Consider the following 20,127-nt stretch of genomic DNA (forward strand, 5'->3'; position numbering starts at 1 on the left):
AACGATCACGTGACCATCAAGCCCACTAAGTTATGAATCTGTGAAATTATTACTCCGGGGTTTAGAGAGCAATAGTGCGACTAGATTAGTCTATAAATATGGTGATGCACAGGATGTATATTGTGATTAATGCAAGACAATATGGCATCAATGGGCAACCTTCCCACAACTGTCTGAAATGCCGCACGTTTATTCACTTAAAATTGAATTTATTTTTAACAATATACTATATTTATGTGTTCACATTTTAGGGGAAGTTGTGAGTAGGCCAAAGTTTAATTTTGGATTATGGAGTGCGCAAACCTTTGCAAGGAGTTTTCACTCCTGTGTGTGGTGCAAGCAAGTTCCAGAACAAGTCTGTTTCTATCAATCACATTTTAAATGCTTGAACGGTGCCAAATGATGTAGACGAGATTAGTACTGGGGAACTGACTCTCCAGGACTCCACACCTGTTCCCTACATGGCCAGTGAAGTCGGTTCCAATCGTGACTCTCCCCCCTGGTGCTCTCCATCACTTGGTCCAGCTTCTCTCTTCTGACTGACTGCAGGGCTAAAGTGCTGGTGTTTAATGTGCCGCGGTGAAGTGAATGTGTGTGACTTGTGACTGTCACCAAGTGTGAAGGAAATGAGGTCGACTGGGGTTCAGCAAGGCACTTTACTGACTGTACATGGCTGAACAGAATCAGCTGCTGCAACACACAACATGGCAAACAAAGTGCAACAATAATCAAATAGAAACGCAGTGTTTTATGGATTAAATAACCTCAGGATACAAAGAAACCACATGATCTGACCATATTAATTAATCACATGCTCAAAATAGATCAGAGATGGAACATGGATTAAGCTTGGTGCAGCTCTCTGCTCCAAACTGAGGGAACAGCACGGCTTGACGTCACCAGCTAGACCCACTTTAGACATTAGAATATGAGATTTCACCGGGAAGTGGAAAACAAAGCTCTGGACTTTTGCCACTCCAAATAGCTTCCACCAAACTGGTCTGGAGAAGCAACCCTTCGTCATGACTGACAACCATCACACCTCTACATCATCATCACAAATTGTGGCAAAAATGTTTAAGCAGTATATATATTTCCTGTAGTTTCAAATGCAATGTACAACGACTACAAAAGCATCTCCTTGTACAACTATACATTAAACAGGTTATAGAAACTATATAGAGGCTTGGACATTCACACAGAACATTGAGTGTGACACATTCTCAATGGCCTTTTTCACGTTCGTAGCTGTTTCGGTGGCTTAGTTTGTGCTTGCAGGCAGTTGTGTGTGAGGCCAGGACGGCCTCTCTGGTGTATACTCAGTGTGACACACGACACAAGCCGTTATCTTCTTCACTACTGCCACTTCAAAAAAGGAGCAGATGTTCAGTTTGGCTCGCAGGGATGAGTCTTGTGCTGGAAAACAGAATGTTCTTTGTTGGAGAAATACTGACTTGCATTTTAAAAATAACAAAAAGAAGAAGCATTCAAGGAGCGACCAAAACACTCGATGAAACCCCCACCTCAAAGGAGAACACATGACTTCGGAGGTCTGAACGGGTTATCGCTGGAGGGAACCCCCATCAAGAGAGGATCTTTGTGAGCGTTCTGGAGACAGAAGGTCTTCAGTTCTGCCGCAGCTTGTGAAACCTGCAGGAGTTGGATTGAAGAGCATGATCCGCTTGGTCAATGCAACTCGAGAGAAAACGTGTCCATACTGTGACCACTGCCAACTAACTTGTCACTGCTAGATTTATGATCTCCCAACAAACATATTAGGAAAACTCAATACCAACAATCTGAAGAAAAAAGATTTTAAATTAGCCAATTCTACATGTAACACACAGCATTAGAACACATCATTTCTCGCTCAAGTAATACAATTGTGAGGAGAAAAAACAATGAATAAATAAGGAGAAAAGTAAAATGTAAAACAAATAAGTCGACAAATAAAAGAAGGACAGAAACAGAATAGTTCACAACATAAAAAGACAAGTCTCCATATTTTAAGATTTTAGTGTAAAAGTGCGTGATGTGAGAAACAACCATTAACTTAAAATTGAATTTGAATGCATTCCTTCAAGAAAGTCTTCCGAGTCCTGTATGCATGTATGTATGTGCACCAGATGGGTCAGAGTTGAGGAATAAATAAATAAATGACTCAATAAATCTTGCGCTCGTACCTTGATGCGCGGGACACTGGCCTCCAGCCGCAGCTGCTTGACCGCCTTGTGCGCCAACAGCAGGCTGCTGTTGGCGGCTGAGTTGTTGGACATGGTGCGTCTGAGAACCAACTCCCAGAAAGGCTCATTTATTTATACTCGAGCGTCACTCGGGGCTGTCAGATCAGCCTCGTCCCATCAACATCTTCAAAATAAAAGCGTCCTCACGCGCTTCCAAAACACACGGATACAACCGAGGGCCTTATATCATGATTTATTCAATTGTCATGTATTATTTCACTCTTATTGAGACATTTATTTTCGTATTTATTCTCATGCATATTTATTCACTCGTGAAGAGTTTGATACAGATGGAAGGGGAATGACAGCTATAATACTCCGGAGCATTAGATGGCGCTGGTGTGCCGTCTCGGCTGCTCTCTGCGCGTTGCCGTCATACCTGGATCTTTTTCCGGGGCGTCAGTGTCAAGCAGCCACCAAGCACTAAAATGCTTTTACGAGTAAGTGAAATGCGTCCGGGGTTGTTGTTTTGAGTGGTTTCTTAAAACATTGTTTAGACGGACGTGTTGTTGCTGTCGGCGGTGCAACTGACCAGTGAAGCTGGGAGGAGTGTTTCACCTCCAACCCCCTGATGTAACCCGTCACTGCTGCTCTGGCTCTCTGGTGAAAATGACCTTTGTGACATCATGTGTTTTGCGTTTTCTCTTAAATGTTGCTTCTATTGTTACAATGTTGTCCAACTGTGATTAAGAGTTACATCACATGAAACAGATGTTTACTCACGGTGGCGGTGCACTTACTCCACACCTGATGGACCTGGGATGAAGAGGTTTCTGCTTTGTAGTTGCCGCCAGGTTGCAAAAACTGTCTCCATCTTGGACCTTATGTGCATTATAGAACAGGAGGCTACTGTGTTGAAGTTGCAGTTGGACGTCTGCATGTTGCTGTAGTCTAACCTTTCTTTTCTCTCGTGTCTCAGAGAGCGCTGACTCTGGGAGGACACACTCTGAGACAAGCCAGATTCTTCAGCCACAGTCCCACATGGAGGAGCCCACTGATACCCATCGTAGTGGAGCAAACGGTGAGTCACCTCGGGAGTGTGGAGGTGACAGGCTTCTGATGATTGTTCCGCGTCCACAGGGCCGAGGAGAGCGAGCGTATGACATCTACTCTCGTCTGCTGAGGGAGAGGATCATCTGTGTCATGGGTCCTGTAAGTGTCTGGCTGCTTGCCTGCGTCAGCTGTCCAGTAACTGTTGTGTGTCTCTGTCAGATCGACGACTCGGTGGCCAGCCTTGTCATCGCTCAGCTACTCTTCCTTCAGTCGGAGAGCAACAACAAACCCATCCACATGTACATCAACAGTCCAGGTGGGTCCACTGCCGAGGAGACCTTCCACCTGATGTTCAAGCTTCAGGGGACAGGTCCAGTTTGATCATGCTGGAGTCAAGTGTTTCCATTCAAGTGCGCTGCTCATTCATCTCCTGCAGGGGGCGTGGTGACTGCAGGCTTGGCCATCTATGACACCATGCAGTACATCCTCAACCCCATCTCCACCTGGTGCGTGGGTCAGGCAGCCAGCATGGGCAGCTTGCTGCTGGCGGCGGGGACAACAGGCATGAGGCACTCGCTGCCCAACGCTCGCATCATGGTGCACCAGCCTTCAGGAGGAGCCCGGGTACGGCCACGCCACCTCACCACACACCTGTCAGTAGTGAATTCTGAATCTGTGTGTGTGTTGGGATCAGGGTCAGGCAACAGACATCGCCATCCAGGCCGAGGAGATCCTCAAGCTGAAGAGGCAGATCAACAATCTGTATACCAAACACACCGGCCAGAAGCTGGAGACCATTGGTACGTTGGCACACGGGCCGCCAGTTAGCCAAGGCACCGTGGCAGTAACGGCTCTGTCCCTGCATGTTCCAGAGAGTGTGATGGAGCGGGATCGCTACATGAGTCCCATGGAGGCGCAGGACTTCGGTCTCATCGACCGCGTCCTCGTCCACCCACCGCACGCGGGCCAGGACGAGCCAGAGCTGGTGCAGAAGGAGCCGCCCGCGGCTGCAAGCTTGTCTCCAGCCACAGAGTCTGCTGCTCCAGATCTAAGCCTGCCAGGGAAGAGCAGCCCCTCCTCCCTCAAGCCTGAGCCATGAGGTGCTGCAGCAAGCATCACTGACTTGAATGCTCTTCTTTTCCTGCGTGGCGTTGCCATCCAGCCCCCTACATGCTGCCCTCCAGGAACATGGACTGAGAAGAGACTGTGGTCCAGCGGTGGTGGGTTTTTGCCAGTTATCAGTCGCAACAGAGCAGAGCGTCTACAGCGGAACAGTAAAATACATTTTGGGTCAATACTTACTGAACACTGGTGTCTTTGCATTCACTGGGACACACGAGTTTAGTTGCTCTGAGTCTCCACCAGAACCTCTCTTCAAACCATGCTCTAACAGTTCTCCTGAAGCATCTGGTGAACTGCACAGCCTCAGGATGGACCACATAACACTTTCACCAGGTCTGGGGTATTGATCTGGACGTTTCTTCACTTTAACATTTTCTAATTGAAATACATCACAATCCCACCAGCTGCCACTCAGGATCAACGTTTCTCCAGAAAACTAACGTTCAGTAAAGGAACATGAAAATTACATGGTTGGATCACGAGCTGTATTTGGGCCTCAAAACAACACAGTAAAATATAGGCTTGAAAACACATGTCTTGTAAGTCTTTTTCCCCAAACCACGCTTCTAATCTGTGTTTTCCAGTCTTAAATGATGCGTCACGTCCCTTATCTAGTGCTTGTGAGGCTTCATGGCACTGTCCTCAATTTCAGAGCCCACTAGATGCCACTCTCTGCTCTGTTTCACAAAGCCCCATCACTCCCCTGATGCCACAGCTGATCACCCGTCACGTATATGTCAGTGAGACGGCAGGAGAGTCTCGCTGGGTTTACTGAGGTCAGAGCGGCGTCATTACAAACCTACTTGTTATTCAACAAACAGCAGTTTTAGGAAGTAAATGGAGGAAATATTCATGCATTCATCTGTAACAATGATAGAATAACAGGCTTATCAACGCATTTTGCTTTTTATTACCGTCAAAACAGGAAAACAAAATGTTGCTTCGGGAAGTTAATCCATTCATTTTTAAATTAAATAATTAAAAATGAAAAAAAAAAAAAGTAATAAATAAAACATTTTGTTTTTAATGTTCACAGTTGTATCAAACCCTGCAGAGGCAGCAAATGTGTCAAGTATAACATAACCAGAGAACAGAACGTGTCTCTGGCACTTGAAATTAAGTAACTCTAGATAAACAAGGAACCTTCAGGCACTTTATTGCACAGTGTGAGAAGAATCATTCAAGTATTCTCTGTACGGTAAAGGACTCACATGGACCTGATCCACCGGTCATCCACCTCCTGACCTTGCTCCTCTGCCATCTGCAGCTCTGCGGCACCCTCTGCTGCAGCAAGTCTCTCCTCTCTCTTCAGTGAGTTGGTGCTGTCGCCCATTGAGCCGAAAGCGGGCGTCTCTTCCTGCACAACACCCGGGTCTCTCTGAATTTCCCTTCTCTCCATGAGCTGTAGAAACTCCCGCCTCCTCTCCGCTTCCTGACGCTCCTTCTCCAGCTTGTACTTCTTCCACTGCTCCTGCCGGCTCTCGCGCTTCCTGCCACTCGCCCTCTTCTCCTCCTGCTGCTGGACGGGGCTCTGACGGGACCTGTGTGGCTCTTCGTGTGAACTTAAAGAGTGGTCGGCCACTGGAGCGTCTTCCACTGGAAGGTCATCTAAGTCCAGGCCCGGGATGATGACCTTTGGCTCCTGGGGTTCCACATAAGGCGTGAAAGTGAGAGGCAGTGTCTTGCTCACGTTCTGAGACACGAGCTCTTGATCGGCCAGTGTCAGTTCCTGACCGTCCTGGGGACAGCGGTCTACCATCTGCTGGTCTGAGTCTGTCACACTTTGACCTGGCGGTGTAGTCCGTGCCTCTGACGTAGAGAAAACATCACTGCTCTCTTCAACCTCCTTTATTTCTCTGTGCTCTGACAACAAAGGGACAGCAACAGACGGAAGCAAACTCTCCAGGAAAGAAGCCGAGCTGCAGCGTTCCCTCTCCTCCTCACTCTGAAGAGCATCATCTCCATTACTCTGTGTTTCCTTCTCCATCGTTTCCTCTCTTCCACTGCCTTCATCTTTGCTTTTCTCGTCACACGCAGAAGTGGCGATATGCTCTTGGACACTAGAGGGAGCCATGCAGAGGTTTTCCTCACTCACCACAGACGTCACATCTTCTAGCATCAACTCTTCTTTATCATCTTCAGTCTTCTGCTCCCTGAAGGCTTGCATCTCCACCAGAACCTGTGGAACCTCTCGATCATCTTTTTCCTCACTGGATGGAACGTCCTGCTGAGAGGGAGAAAATCAAAAACTGTTTGTCCATGCTGAAGAACACGCTGAAGAATCCTCAGTGAAGATGAAGGTCACCTGCACGTCCACATCTGTGTCCGGTGGACTCTCCCCCAGAGGCTTCTCCTCGCTCGTCCCTTCTGTCCTGCAGTGCTCTGTCATGTTGCTGCTCAACAGACATGAAACATCATAAACATCTGACCAAACCACAGCACCAGACGACCGCACAGGACTCAAGCATGTTTTGGGTTCGAGACCTGATCATTTCTAACTGGGTACCTTATGAACAGCCAGTTTTCGACAGCCTAACTGCTGATTTCTGGCCTGAATGCTTGGTTTACAGCAAAGCCCTCTCCTCTCTACACGGCAGCTGTGAATCATAGGAAGTCCAGAGCTCACTGCCAGTGAGAATTTAAACCTCATTACAGATCATTGATATTGAATTTCAGGCATAAAATAAAGTCCCTGCATGAGCTGCATTAGCAGCAGTCAGGGGCACTGGACGTTAAGCTGTCAGTAAAACCAGCCACTCTGACCTCTCTGAGTTGAGGGGAGCCTCTGCTTCCTCCACTTCTTGTGTCGTCATGTCCTCGCTGGGCTGCGTCTCCTCAGGCAGGGTAGCAGCATCTTGCCTCTCGATCTCTGACGTCTCCTCCGATTCACCCCCCCCCAGAGTGCCCATCATTTTCTCTCCATCCTCTGTGCGCTCTTCAACGTTCACCCTGTCCTGAATGATGTCTCCTTCAAGTGTCTCTCTGTCTTCTGTGTGCTCTTGTTCCTCCTCCCCTTCGTGGATGAGCTTTCCTTCCTCAGGTTTCTCTTCATCACCTACACACTCTTCAACATCCATCCTGTCCTGAACGATGGCTCCTTCAAGTGTCCCTCTGTCTTCTGCGTGCTCTCTATCACAGACACACTTTTCTTCCTCAGGGTTCTCTCCATCATCAGCACACTCTTCTCCATCCATCCTCTCCTGCACGATCATTGCTTCCTCTCTCCCACTGGCATCCTGTCCTTCTTCTTCTCCTTCACGGACGATCGTTGCCTCCACCACATCTTTCCCGAGCTCCCAGCAGACGTCTGTCACCTGCCACTCCTCGCTCGTCTCCACACTGTCCTCCTCCTTTGTTTGCCGCGCTCTTGTTTCTTCACCTGGCTCCACTGGTTCCTGTGATTCCTCAGCAACATCCTGCTCTGCACTCTCAGCAACTTTCTCTTCTGCAGCTCTCAGGTTTATTTTGATATTGATCTTCTTTTGGAGCTTCACATTCGCTCTGTTTTCCCAGACATTTTTCTCATCCGCCGGCGTTTCCTTTTTCTTCTCTGCTCGGCCTCTTCTGTGTCTTGAACAAGGTTCCAAGTCTTTCCTCCCAGACTCCTCTCTTCTTCTCTTCTTTTTCTCAGAGCCAGATCCGTCTTTAGAAGCTCTGAGGTCTTCTGCCGTCGCCTTCGGGTGTCTGGTCGACTCCCTTCTGGAGTCTCTGCTTCTGGATCTGCGCCTTCCTTCTGTGACCTTCCCTCCTTTGATCTTCCTTCTAGCACTTTTGCTGGACCTCTCAGAGTGGTGATGTTGGGCTGAAATGTGAGCAGGAGTTCGATCCACACCTCTGTTGCCATCCAAGGAGGCCGACGACCCAGCGTGCTCCTGCTTCTTAGCTTGGTCCTTGTTCTGCAGAGTGGAGGCCTGATGGTCTTTAGGTGGTGAGGAGGTGCGGCTGGAACGCTGGGACAGAGGAGACCGACTGTCCCTGGATGATTTGGAGAGCGGGGAGCAGCTCTCACTGGAGCGGGTCGGCGGCGAGCGGCTTTGGCTGGAGGACTTCCGGGTGCGCCGGCCCCGTCGCCGATCACCCGACTGACGCGTCCCTACGTCTCCCTGCAGGAGGGGGGGCGGCTGGGACAGGTGTTGGGGGGGGAGTTGCTGGAAGTGGGTAACGTAGCTGTTGAAATATTTGTCGCACCACTCTTCGTACTGTCTCTTCCACTCGAAGTACTGCTGTGACTCCTGATCCTGGCTGCCAGCCTGCCCGCCGTATGGGTCACGTGACTCCTCCATCCTGCATGAGTGCTTGTCATGGCGACTTTTCCTGTGGTAGCTCTTGTGAGACGACAACGACGAAGAGGGTGTTGGCGAGCGGGAGCGTTTGTTGTCGTAACTATAGGAGGACGAGGAGCGACTGTGCTCCACTTTGTACCTGCAGAACAGAGCAGAGGGGTCACCTAAGGTCATCTGTGGACCCGGCTGGACGTGTTCACTGGGACAGCCTCTGATTAATGATTAAAAATGAACATGGAAACAGTCCAGTTTCTTATCAGTTCAGTTTGTTCAATTCCTCCATTTTTCAACTTTCCCATTTCAAAAAACATGAAAATATTTACACCGACGTTTTCATATTTCCGTTTTGTTCCAGCTAGATGTTTACTTTTCATATGATATTAGAAATAAAGAAAGTGATTGAGACAGTTGTATCGAGAAATAATCAAATGTAAAACAGGAAATGATAACAATGACAGCTGAATCGGGGCTGCTTGCATATGTTGCCTCCGGTGGCGCAAGGTTCGGCATGTTCCTGGAAGAGTGAGTCACAGTCATACCTGGACCGCTCTTGAGACCTGGAGCGGGATCTGGATCTGCTGGAACTGTGCGACTTTGACTTGGAATATATGGATTTTGAATGAGAGTAGGAGGTCCTGTAGGTGGACCCTCTGTCTGGAGACCTTCTGGGAAAAAGCAGAGCCACGTTGTCACTTCAGGTCCGTGTTTGGGAACGGGCAGTTGCCATGCTACCTCTTGTTGCTCTCCCTTTGGTGTTTGCTGTACCAGTCCTTGGGGATGAGAGGCGGGATGGAAGCTGTAGAGGAGACGGGTGGACACTGGGGGTTCGCCAGGTTCCACAGCGGCGAGGGAGGGGGGTAGCCAGGGGGGTAGGCTCTGAGCGACTGCTGCTGGGGCAAGAGGAAGGGCTGAAAGGGGGGGGTGGGGAAGAGCGGGGGTGGAGTCGCGTGAAATGAGGAGGAAGTGAGGTGGCGCTGGGTGCTGGCATCAGTGGGACCACCAGCAGAGTAGGACAGAGAAGAGCTGCGGGGAACATGTGTTCAGTCAAGACTTGGATCTGTGACTGGAGGCAGACAGGAAGAACACGTACCTGAGCGGCTGGTGCCAGGAGGGGGGCTGACTCTGGGCGGAACCTGGGAAGAGAAGCCGGAAATTCATGTGAAGTCACTGATCGGACGGAGTTGACGTGAGTGCGGGGTGTCGGCTCACCTGTGGAGGAGCCCTGAGGATTCACGCTCCCAGACTCCACACGTTCAGGAGGAACCTCCTGAGGAGATCACATTTAGGAGGAACAAAAGTGAGGAAATACTTCCACACAACCAATGATCTGATAAAAGGATAGGTGTTCGGAGTGCAGTCCAGGGGCCTTGAGGAGACCTTCCTGGTGTCACCTGTAGAGAGAGCTCACCGCGGTCGCAGCAGCCGGCTCCTCGGTGGAAACCAGGAGAGACGGCGTCGCTGCACTGTTGGCCTCAGCATCACTGAGAGAAGATCAACACAGCTCACACACACACACCAGGCTCAGGGAAGGATGAGAGGCAGACACATACCGTCCTGGTGAGTACCGCTGGACCGGCGCCGGCTCCGCCGCCTGGTGGAGACGAGGGAAGAAGAACAGTGGGCAAAAAGAAGTGGAAACCCAGTTAATGACGGCAGGCTCACCAGCTTCTGTGGTGGTTTCTGGGGGGGCAAGTTGCGCAGGGCGGGAGCCAGGCTCGGCGCTGCACTGAGACCCGGGGCGCTCCTCATGTCGGTCCTGCTGCTGTCACCCTTCTCTTTCGTGTAGTTGTTCACCGCCTGTGAGCAGAGGAAGCGTCAGTGTCGGCGGCTCACCTGCTACCAACGCCTCTAACCTGTCGCAGGAATTTGTTGGCGATCAGAGTGTCAGGCGAGACACCGGACTGTCCACAGGTGGGGCACGTGTGCTCCTCAGAATCCAGCAGGGCGCTGCGAATACCTGTGGTAGGGAGACGTGTCACTGGAGCACAGCAGCACTCGGGCCACATCAGGCCGCCGGCGCTCACAGTCATCGCAGTAGCTGTTCCCACAGCAGGGGATGACCACGGCATCACTCAGCAGGTCCCGGCAGATCAGACAGAGCAGCTCCTCAGGCACCGCTTCCTTCTTGCTCTCCAGCTTTGGCAGCTCTTGCTGGAGGAACGGAGGTCTCTCCTTCTTCCCGATGGCGTATGCCTCGCTGCTCACACGAGACAGATTGATGTCCTGTAAGAATCTTCAGTGAGGAAGTTGGCTACTCACGCGTCGATCGTCGGGATGGCATAGCGCCCACTGCTGGTCAGCATGGCTCCCTTGATGTTGGGGTCGTCCACCTCCACCATAAAGGAGCGAGGGATGCCGGAGCTCTTCCTGATCTTCACAGGAGGCTCCAGGTTTTTGTCAGTCTGGAAAACATGACCCCATTAGCACAAGACGTGGGACACAAGGCCACGCAGCTGAGGGAGAAGCTCTCACCCCGATGGAGGGGCAGTTCTTGATGTGGTGTCCTCCGGTGCCACAGCGGTAACACGTGTACTTGGCATGAGGAACGGCGTTGAATGAGTTGGTGTAACTGGAGGGATGAACGACATGAACATGGTGAGGGAACCGGGATGAAGGTCAGAATCTCTTGCAGGAGGTGGTGGTGAGACTCACGTCTGCGGATCGTAGAGGGACTGATGAGACAGGGTTTTGAGTTTGTCCTCCTCCGAAACGTCAGCGTGCGCCAGGTTGACGATCTACATCCAACGACAGGAAATAGGTTTTGGTCCCGGGGGTCTTGTGGGCGTTGCCATACATTCTCAGCGTCAACAGAAAAGAACCTACCTTGGAGAAAAACGGCGTCGCTACGGAGAAACTTTGGTCGCTCATCTGAAACAACACAGCCATCAGAAGGTCTGATAAAACAACAGTCACAGGCAGAGAGGAGCAGGACAGACGGTTTCATGGTGGCCCGAGCGAGCACGGAGCAACCGTCAAACTCAAAACCTGTGAGCCAAACCCACCCGGTCTCACAAGGCCCAGCTCAAGACGAGAGACTGCACTCACTGCAGCAACAACACATGATGACACAGTGACCCACGAGGTTGGTCGTGATCCAGCCTTATCATTTACAGTCACCGAAAAATGAGGTGGAAGAGAGGAAACTCAGGTTTCAATGAGACGAACCAGAGCAGCTCTTGAGTCGGTTGATAGTGATAGGAGGACAATTTAGCGATTTTCAAACCAAGTCCTGATTTTAGAACAAAGAAAAATAAGAGAACAGGGGGTGTAACTTTAAGAGAAAAACATCATAGCAAAACTGCAGCGAAATAAACATGACTAAACTACAAACGACCATCAAAAACCCTCAGTGACCCTGTCAAGCCTCTTCAGCAGGAGTCAACTGCGTTTCCACCAAAGCGCCGACTTCCAGCTGCAGTCAGAGCAGTGTAAACATATACAGTTTCAGGACAATGCAACAGGAGTGGGACAACAAACGTGTCAACGTTTTGACCTGGTTCACCACCAAAACAAGAGTGCTGTTTGTGTCATTATCGTCAAACAGGTTAAGGAATATACTTTCATTGATATAGAAGTTTATATAAAAAACCTACTAGCAAAGAGAAGGGAAAAGGGAGGGATGTGTTTGTCTCATTTGGAACCAAGTAAAGAAGGAACTTTATATGGAATAAAGGCTGTAACCTTATTCACGCAACACTCTGCATCACGCCGCAAAAAAATTTCAAAAAGGGCAAAATAAAAGAAAATAAAACGTTTGAGAGAAAGAAAAAGCACATTCAGATGCAAATTATTATCTAATGTAAGCAGCTTCCCACACAGTGGCATCATCAAGGCTGAAGAAAATCAACTCTGTCTCATAAAGAGTCAACACACTCTCTTTAAACTAGTTCAGAAACTGCATAAAACTGATGACCAAAGTAGCATGAAGACACAAGGACAACACAGATTCACACACAACAGGTTTTATTTTAGAGCATAAACATCTTGCTTGAAGGGAAAAGAGACAAGGGGATCAAGGACAAACAGAGATATCAAGACGACATGCACAGACAGATAGACGTGGCCCTCTGCTGCAGGAAGCGGCAAATCTAAACAAATATTCTGGGTCTATTGGTGATGGAAATATGCAACAGATGTGTGATCAGTGGGGTAGAAGTATCACTGAAAAAGCCGACCCAACTGGTTAATTCAACAGGAAGTGCTGCATTTCTGTTTTAAATATTCAAATGAAGCTCGAAGACCAGCAGCGGTTGGGTTTATCACGCTAGTGTGTAGCCGCTCGACAAGATAAGGTGTCACTCGGGCTCCACCCGTCGGTGTGCATCACCCAGCTGAAGCAAACGCACGGGGGGATTCAGTGAGAATGAGGATTGTTCACCGAGTACACACCTGAAGATGCTTCAGGTTCAAATGTTTATTTTCTGGATACCCATTTAAGGTTTAATCCAGTGCTGCTGTCACATTTCAGCCACTAAATTGGAATATCACGTCCCATACGGGATGAAAAGCAGCATTTTCATCAGCCAGATGTAAACGCTTAAAGACTTAAGCCAAGTCAAGTTTGAAGCTAGTGAGTGTTGCATGGTGAGTGTGGTGGCCCGGGCACAGGTACGTACTGGTTTGACTGCTCCGTAGCTGCTGTGCTGACGAAGGTCCGGCCGCTCACTGAAATGGGAAAAATGACATTGATTTAATCGACAGTTTCTCTCACATCAAACCTCACCAGGGTCCATTATTCAGAGGAGCCACACAGACTTCACAGCGCAAACACCACAGTGGAACCTGGATGAACTAAACGGTTTGAAGGTCAAAGTGCAGGAACCAATCATCAACTCAGATCAAAGTTCATCCTCCTGTGACACAGTGAACTCACAGCAGAGGTCTCACTTCAGTCAACACACTTCACCGTCCTGCTTGTCCAGCCGGTCATGTGACCCCAGCGGTCTAGCCTCACAGCGCGACCGTGAACCCACTGACAAGTGAATAATCCAGCTGCCAGCTCACTGTGATCCTGGTGACCATCATTGTTTTCCTCTCCAGCTCCCACATGACTCAGCAGAATGAGAGCGAGCTAACAAGGCGCTGGTCCCCGGAGCCTCGCCGGCTCATTAGAGCAGACACACTGCAACACACGCCTGGTCTCCACCTGACCAACTCCACACTTCTGACATACTCCCACATTCTTAGCATGAATAAACCAATAGAAAAGCACCTCCTACTTTCATGTTAACACCTGCGTATATGAGTGAGTAACAACAATAAACTAGCTCCCAGCTTGAGTTCAGATCTTGTAACTTCAAGTAAGAAGGAGACCAATAATAAAGAAAAAATATAAAATTAATAAAAAAATAATTAAATAGTTAATAATAGTTAATAAAAATAAAAGTCAAACTATAACTATAACGTGAACAATTCCAGGTGGGACAGTTAAAGTAGCTGAGCTCACTTCCATCCATGACAGACGGCACTGAGCAGCACTCTCATCAGGTAGGGTTGGAAATGAATGAGCAGCTCGCCTGAGGTGACGCCAATGTCTGGTCCACCAGTCAGCAGAGTGAGTCAAGAGTAACTTCAGAAAGTTATGAAGACATTTCAGGGAAAATAATGAGGTTTAAATGCTGGTTCTGAGTGGGTGTTCTGGGTATTGTGTCATGCTATATGACAAACCATCAGGAAGCTAGACAAGCTGGACCAGGACCAGTGGTGTTCAGCTCAGATGGTTGCGACCCACGGCGCCGAAGCATTAAAAATTCAGTCACTATTTGTATCAAATATTTCCTCTCCAGAACTGCACTCGAACTACGCGGCGCTGGGGTCGTTGAGGGATTTCCAACATTAACTCTAGTCCAGTCAGGTTCAGGAGGAGCCCTGACTCAAACCTGTTGCACTAAAATGATGTTCGAGTGAGTCAAAGCCCCTTTTCCCACCACTGAACCCCAGCGGCCTCAAAAACACCCGAGTCATCATCACCGCGGCAGAGCATCAGGACACTTACAGGTTGTGGTTCTTGCTGCCCACTTTGACGCCGACGATCGGCACCCGTTTGACGATGACAGAGGAACCTTTGGAGATGAGACACTCGCTGTCCGTGTACTCTGGAGGGGGGAGACAAACAAGCATCTTGAACAGACCTTACTACAGTCTTCAGAGGCGCATCAGCAACACTTTAGTTTGTCACAGCCTGCAAAGATTCGAGTGGCTGGAGCTCCAGACTGAAATAACTTGTGTTCATGGAGAAGCTACAGTCGGCACTCGCGCAGCTTGGTGAGGAAAACATCCCTCAGCTGTAACGCACGTTGAGATGCCTTCAGCAAAACTTTTTCGGAATTTTGGATGCGCGACAATTAGCAGCTAGAATGGGGCTGCAACTAACAACTATGACTAGACGGCGACCAAGACTAGTGAACCTGTCGGCGTATGTTGTGAACAGACTCGTGCCATTACACATTAGAAATGTATGTAAACTGCTGAAAACACGAGTTATGTGTGAAATTCCAACCATATTGACAGTCACGAGCACTTGCTTGATCCAGTGGTTGTGTTGTCTTCAGTGCAGGTTTGAAAGTGAACATTATTGCTGAAAAGTTAGTATGTTGTCACAATGGTCCCGGAGCCTCAGCAGTTAATCGACATGGACTCCACTTTATCAACTAATGGACAGTAAAATACAAGAGTCTCTCCACTAATACTGTGACAGAAAATTGAAACATGAAATGGACGAACCCTTAAGACGGACCAGATTAGAGGGTTTAATCAAATTTCATCTCGTAGAGAAGTTTGGCGGCTCACAGTTCAGCAGGAACTGGACGAACCTGTCGGCGCTGACCAAGCTAGCAGTTTAAAGAGCTGCCAGTGAAACCCCGGGGACATTTTAACTCTGGGTAATGGTGAAACCATAAACACAACACGAGAGACCGTCCAAGGTAGACACGTCTCTCTCACTAACACCCACTCATCTGATGGCCACACGAAGCTAGCAAGCTAACCCATGTCTGTGAACGAGACTGGCCATGTCCGGGGTCCCTCACGGACACCCCAGTTCGGGAGTTCACCTCCTCGGTTCGGCTGAGCTATTTTGGTCCGGTTTCTCCGTCACAAACACGCAGTAACACACGCGACAACGATCCCGCTTGTCGAGCACACGGTGGTGGCACTTCGATATAGAGTCGGGGATCACCTTCAGGTCCCGAACCCCGGGTGCTGGCAAACCCGGACCACGTGGTTCCCACTACACCAGCGTCGACTTCAAACTCCCCGAATCACAGAAGCGAGGAGCGAAAGAGGTTGATATTTACCTTCTCGGTTCTGGGCATTGGTGATCCGGAGGTCGCAGTCCGCGGCTCGGAGCTTCTCTCGGCCCATGATGCGGCTCTTCAGGTCCGCCAGGGTGATGTGCGGCCCGTCGAACACCAGCGTGTCGTAGCTGAGCTTGGAGGAGAATTTATAATGCACATGGGCCATGTTTGATCGGCGGCTCGGCCTGGTCCGCCGGCAGCAGGTGTTTCTCCGGAGGAGAAAAGTTGAGCGGCTCTCGTTAGCAACCGGCTGCGTCGAGCTTCGCCCTCAGTGCCGCTTAAAAGTGAGCGACACCGGTTGACAGTCCCCGGGGGCGGTGATGACAGCAGCAGAGACACAAAATAAGTCAGTTTCGAGTCAAATACAAACTTTTATTTCCGTTTAAGCTGCTAATCGACGTTAGCAGCGGCTGAGAGAAACTACCAGCTGTTTCCAGGCTCGTCAGCATTGATGCTGCGTTCAGGACCGCCCCGGAAACACCAGCTTCCTCACACAGAAAACCACAAATACTGGGGTTTTTGGATTTTCTAAAGGGCTGTTTCGCAGCACAATTCAAGTTATCACACGCAGCTGCAATATTCTGTACAGTTTTCTAGTCAATCGAAGTTATATTTATAAAAGTAGGTGCCTTTGTACTCTGTCCTACGGTCCTTGATTTTGCTTAATGGTGACGTCACCGTACGTCAATTTTAAAGGACGACAGTCAGCATTATTTTTTTTTTTTAACTACATCACGCTAAGAAGACGGAATCGAATTATGCATCTTATGAACAAAATTTTGCAATAATAATGAAAAAATAGTTGCTAACTTCTTTCATAAAAACGTGGAAGAAAAACATTTTTTTTACCTGCAATGGAGCTTTGGAAACCAATTGTAAATTAGATTAGTCTAATTTCTATTCTATTAAGCGTTATTTTCTGTTTTAACGCGGACGAGTGTGACGTAATCTTTAGGCGCTTTGTCTCGAATTAAAATGGGTTCTTTGATCTATTATTTTTTTTAGATGAAATCCATCCTTATCGATGACGCAACCCTGCTGATCGGACTTCGGACTGCAGTTCAAACAGAGATTTCCAGTCAGTATTTGAGACACACGTATTGTATGATCAAATATAATCGCGTTTTCAGGAAAACTAACACGGACCACATAATAACAGTGTATAACAAGGAAACTGAGGTCGATAAAAGACAAAAATACTTCATTGAGCATAACGGAAGAATTAGTTAGAATCAGTTGTGTTACTAGCTTCAGCAGTTAGGGGGCGCCACAGGAACAATAATGGTGCAGACGGTAGTTTAACTGTTTCATTTTGGAACTAAATCGTTGGTACGTGTTCCAATATATTTAACTTTACACGGTAAATTAACGCGTTTGGTTTGACCGGCTTTGACTTTGATGAACTAGTTTGATGCTAAATTAATCGACTTTATTCATTGCTGGTGACGCGAGCATTTCCCTTACCCCGGCGTCAGAGTACTGACATGCTCCGTAGTGCGGATGTAATCTCCCTCACATGACCTGGATCTGACCCCTGGTCTATTCCTGGCTGGACATGCCTGGGAAACCTCCACCGGGGAGCTGCTCAGTAACATGGCATGAGTTAACATGGCTGACCAGCGTGGAGCTCTGAGGTCAGCAAACAAGCGTTCATATGGACTTGAATATTAACAGTCAGTGTTGCTGAGGAAGTTGGGAAAATCAGTTGTGTACAGGGTCAGGGAGCGCAAGGTCACACCGGGGGCCAGATCTTTCACTTGCCATGAAGTCTCGGTGGACCCTGATGTTTTCTGATGTCATGGTGATTTGAGGGGAGGAAGGAAGGACAGGAGGATTTTGGATCAATCAAGGAGGCGAGGACGAGAGTGCGGGCAGGGTGGAGACCTCCTGCTGGACAGACAGCTTCCCAGGTGAGCAGTGGAATGATGTTTGACCTGAGCTGAGTCAGAAGCCTCCGCTCCTCTCCCTGGCAAGTGTTGAAGCTCCACATCAGTTAGAGGCAAAACACAATGGCGGTCACGCTGCTCAGGGCCGGCAGGAGATCTTGGGTTTGATTCCCGTTGACAGCAAGGCCGGCAGCAGCACGAGAGAGAGATTAATGAGAGAGGAATATTTGAGGAAGCGTTTTGCTCTCAGCCCGGCCTCTCCTCCCTCTCCTGGCTGCTCGGCTCAGAGGAGGGATTTGCCCTATCTTGCCTGGCTTAGCGCACCATTGTGAAAGCAGTAGGAGGATGGAGGGATGCAGCAGGAGGAAGAGGGAGGCAGGATGAAAGGGAAACAGCTGCAGCCTTTAAACTGATGTTCTTCTTATCGTGATATGATGCAGGACATGCTCAGTGAGTCAGCCATCAAAGACATGCTTGGAAACAATTATGTTCCACACTCTGCGTGTGTGTGTGTGAGCTCATCTTCTTAAATAAATTAAATGCTACTAATCAAAAAACAAACACATGGTTCAGTGCAATAATCCCAGATGAAAACGTGACATCACGACACTCTAATTCCTTCTACCTGCACGGCATTAGTCACTCACTTGTTATTTTCAGCTGGAATTCTGTGTGGACTCAGAGGCGCCTCAGGTGGCCGGTGGTGTCTGTGTCACGCTTCTTTGGGCTTATGAAGATAGTGGAGACATACGAGGAGGAACAGAGGATTGCACTGCCATTTGGAGCCACCAGCCTCTTGAAGGATTCATCACTTCCTCTTCCCCGACTGTCTGGGCTCGATGCTGCCACACTCAGCTAAATGCCATCAGTGATATTTCAAAGGCATGTTTTTATTATTTTATAATAAAATCAATGTATTATCAGGCAGAAAAACAAAAGAGATTATTGAAAAAAAGAAAAATAAGTAAAATAAGGCAAAAAAGACAGATGGAAGCATGAGGCTCCCGCCGAACCAGGAGGCAAACACACCAACGGAACTGAGGCAAAGGATCTGACGCAAAAGCAGAAAGGAGAGGTCAGCAAACACACACCCTGAACTCCAAGCAGAACACAGAGTCACGACATCACAGAGGATCAAACGGCGGCCACAGAATGGATCTACAGACACAGCAGTTCTGAACTGCAGAGGAGGTCCAGGTGAGAGGGGCAGGAGCAGGGAGAAACTGAAGATCAGACCAAAGTAAACAACAACTGTCATTCATCTCAGATTCAGATTCATCTCACACTGAGGATGAGATGCTCACGTGAAGAGGGACCGACCGTCCTCTGGAGGTTCCAGTCTCAGACAGCAAATGTGTGGATTAGTATTCCAGTCACTGATAAATCCCTCATCTCGCCCTCACTCTCCTTCCAGCCTTCACTCCTCCTTTTCTTTCTGCTTGAACAACGTTCACAGCTCGCAGGCTTTTTTTTCACGCTGCAGATGGTCACCACAGTGTTGCTCTACTCCAGAGACACACACGCCAGCACACGTGCACTGGAGCTCACGCACACACACGAGTCAAATTACCCCCCTCGTCACTGACATTAGCCCTGAGAGCTCCTCGTTTAGTTCACCCTTCTCCAAAATGTGAAGAGCCTCTCAGCCGCTGATCTCCGACTGTATGTTTTCAAATATGGAGTCATGTGACGGGGCTTGTCCTCATGCAGTGCTGCAAGCTTGTGGATGACTTTGGTCCTGTTTAGTCCAGCGACTTCTGGATCACAGAGAGATGGAGTGAAGCACTGGACGTGGTGAGAAGATGCAGCAGAATGGCCTGGTGGCATCACGCAACTCGAGGAGCGCTTCCAACCAACAAAAGCAGAGTGGCAGCCAATCCAAGGGCGGCATGGAATCTCAGCCGTAATCCCATCATCCACTCTAATCTCTATGACGCCAACAGGGCTCCATCAGTGACGTCACAGGCTTGAATATTCATCGATTCCAGCCCATTCATCCTGCACTCTCATCTATCTCTCAGTTGGGTGTTCAATATGCGTCTCATCGCAACAACACCTCGCAGGTGTGGAGAGGATGATGGAGCGTGATCCATCTGTTGAGTCCAATGTGGTCTATAAACAAGGTTTGTTTGAGCAAAACCATTTATGGTTTTGGTCAGCTGAAGCAGGAACAGAGTCAAGGGGGCGCATTTTTGTCGTCAGAGCAGTTTTGAGTGAGGTGGCCATTTTGTAAACTTTAACTAGATATAACTACGTAAATACAGGGGTTGGACAAAATAATGGAAACATGTTAAAGCTAAAAAAT

The 20,127-nt window shown here is 48.8% G+C and overlaps 3 protein-coding genes across 11 annotated transcripts; 1 reads left to right on the forward strand and 2 right to left on the reverse strand.

Annotated features, from left to right (window-relative positions):
* Positions 1-728: 728 nt before the first annotated feature.
* LOC128751007 (guanine nucleotide-binding protein G(I)/G(S)/G(O) subunit gamma-5-like) lies at positions 729-2,815 on the reverse strand. Its single transcript, XM_053851729.1, has 3 exons — positions 2,184-2,815; positions 1,524-1,650; positions 729-1,416 (listed from the first exon to the last, which is right to left on the reverse strand). Exons 1-2 carry the CDS (start codon positions 2,274-2,276, stop codon positions 1,525-1,527), a joined length of 219 nt encoding a protein of 72 aa, XP_053707704.1. The 5' UTR covers positions 2,277-2,815; the 3' UTR covers positions 729-1,416; position 1,524.
* clpp (caseinolytic mitochondrial matrix peptidase proteolytic subunit) lies at positions 2,583-5,168 on the forward strand. Of its 2 annotated transcripts, none has more exons than XM_053851728.1 (7): positions 2,583-2,683; positions 3,163-3,264; positions 3,324-3,395; positions 3,456-3,552; positions 3,673-3,860; positions 3,931-4,036; positions 4,109-5,165. In XM_053851728.1, the coding sequence occupies exons 1-7, from the start codon at positions 2,672-2,674 to the stop codon at positions 4,333-4,335; spliced, it is 804 nt and encodes a 267-aa protein (XP_053707703.1). In that variant the 5' UTR covers positions 2,583-2,671; the 3' UTR covers positions 4,336-5,165. The 2 variants fall into 2 exon arrangements, with proteins under 2 accessions (XP_053707703.1, XP_053707702.1); XM_053851727.1 differs by lacking the exon at positions 2,583-2,683 and adding an exon at positions 2,918-3,037 and having other exon boundaries at positions 4,109-5,168.
* On the reverse strand, positions 4,256-20,081 carry LOC128751005 (E3 ubiquitin-protein ligase RBBP6-like). 8 transcript variants are annotated; one of them, XM_053851723.1, is made up of 20 exons: positions 18,470-20,081; positions 15,937-16,064; positions 14,637-14,736; positions 13,258-13,306; positions 11,465-11,509; positions 11,294-11,376; positions 11,114-11,210; positions 10,901-11,043; positions 10,666-10,838; positions 10,495-10,598; positions 10,304-10,438; positions 10,192-10,232; positions 10,050-10,122; positions 9,851-9,908; positions 9,732-9,774; positions 9,374-9,664; positions 9,181-9,306; positions 7,122-8,780; positions 6,664-6,751; positions 4,257-6,585 (listed from the first exon to the last, which is right to left on the reverse strand). In XM_053851723.1, exons 2-20 carry the CDS (start codon positions 16,001-16,003, stop codon positions 5,566-5,568), a joined length of 4,395 nt encoding a protein of 1,464 aa, XP_053707698.1. In that variant the 5' UTR covers positions 16,004-16,064; positions 18,470-20,081; the 3' UTR covers positions 4,257-5,565. The 8 variants fall into 8 exon arrangements, with proteins under 8 accessions (XP_053707697.1, XP_053707696.1, XP_053707698.1 ...); XM_053851720.1 differs by having other exon boundaries at positions 15,937-16,213; XM_053851718.1 differs by having other exon boundaries at positions 15,937-16,213; positions 16,786-20,081.
* Between the last annotated feature and the right edge of the window lie 46 nt (positions 20,082-20,127).

The sequence above is a fragment of the Synchiropus splendidus genome, chromosome 19, assembly GCF_027744825.2.
Source record: "Synchiropus splendidus isolate RoL2022-P1 chromosome 19, RoL_Sspl_1.0, whole genome shotgun sequence".
NCBI lineage: Eukaryota > Metazoa > Chordata > Actinopteri > Syngnathiformes > Callionymidae > Synchiropus > Synchiropus splendidus.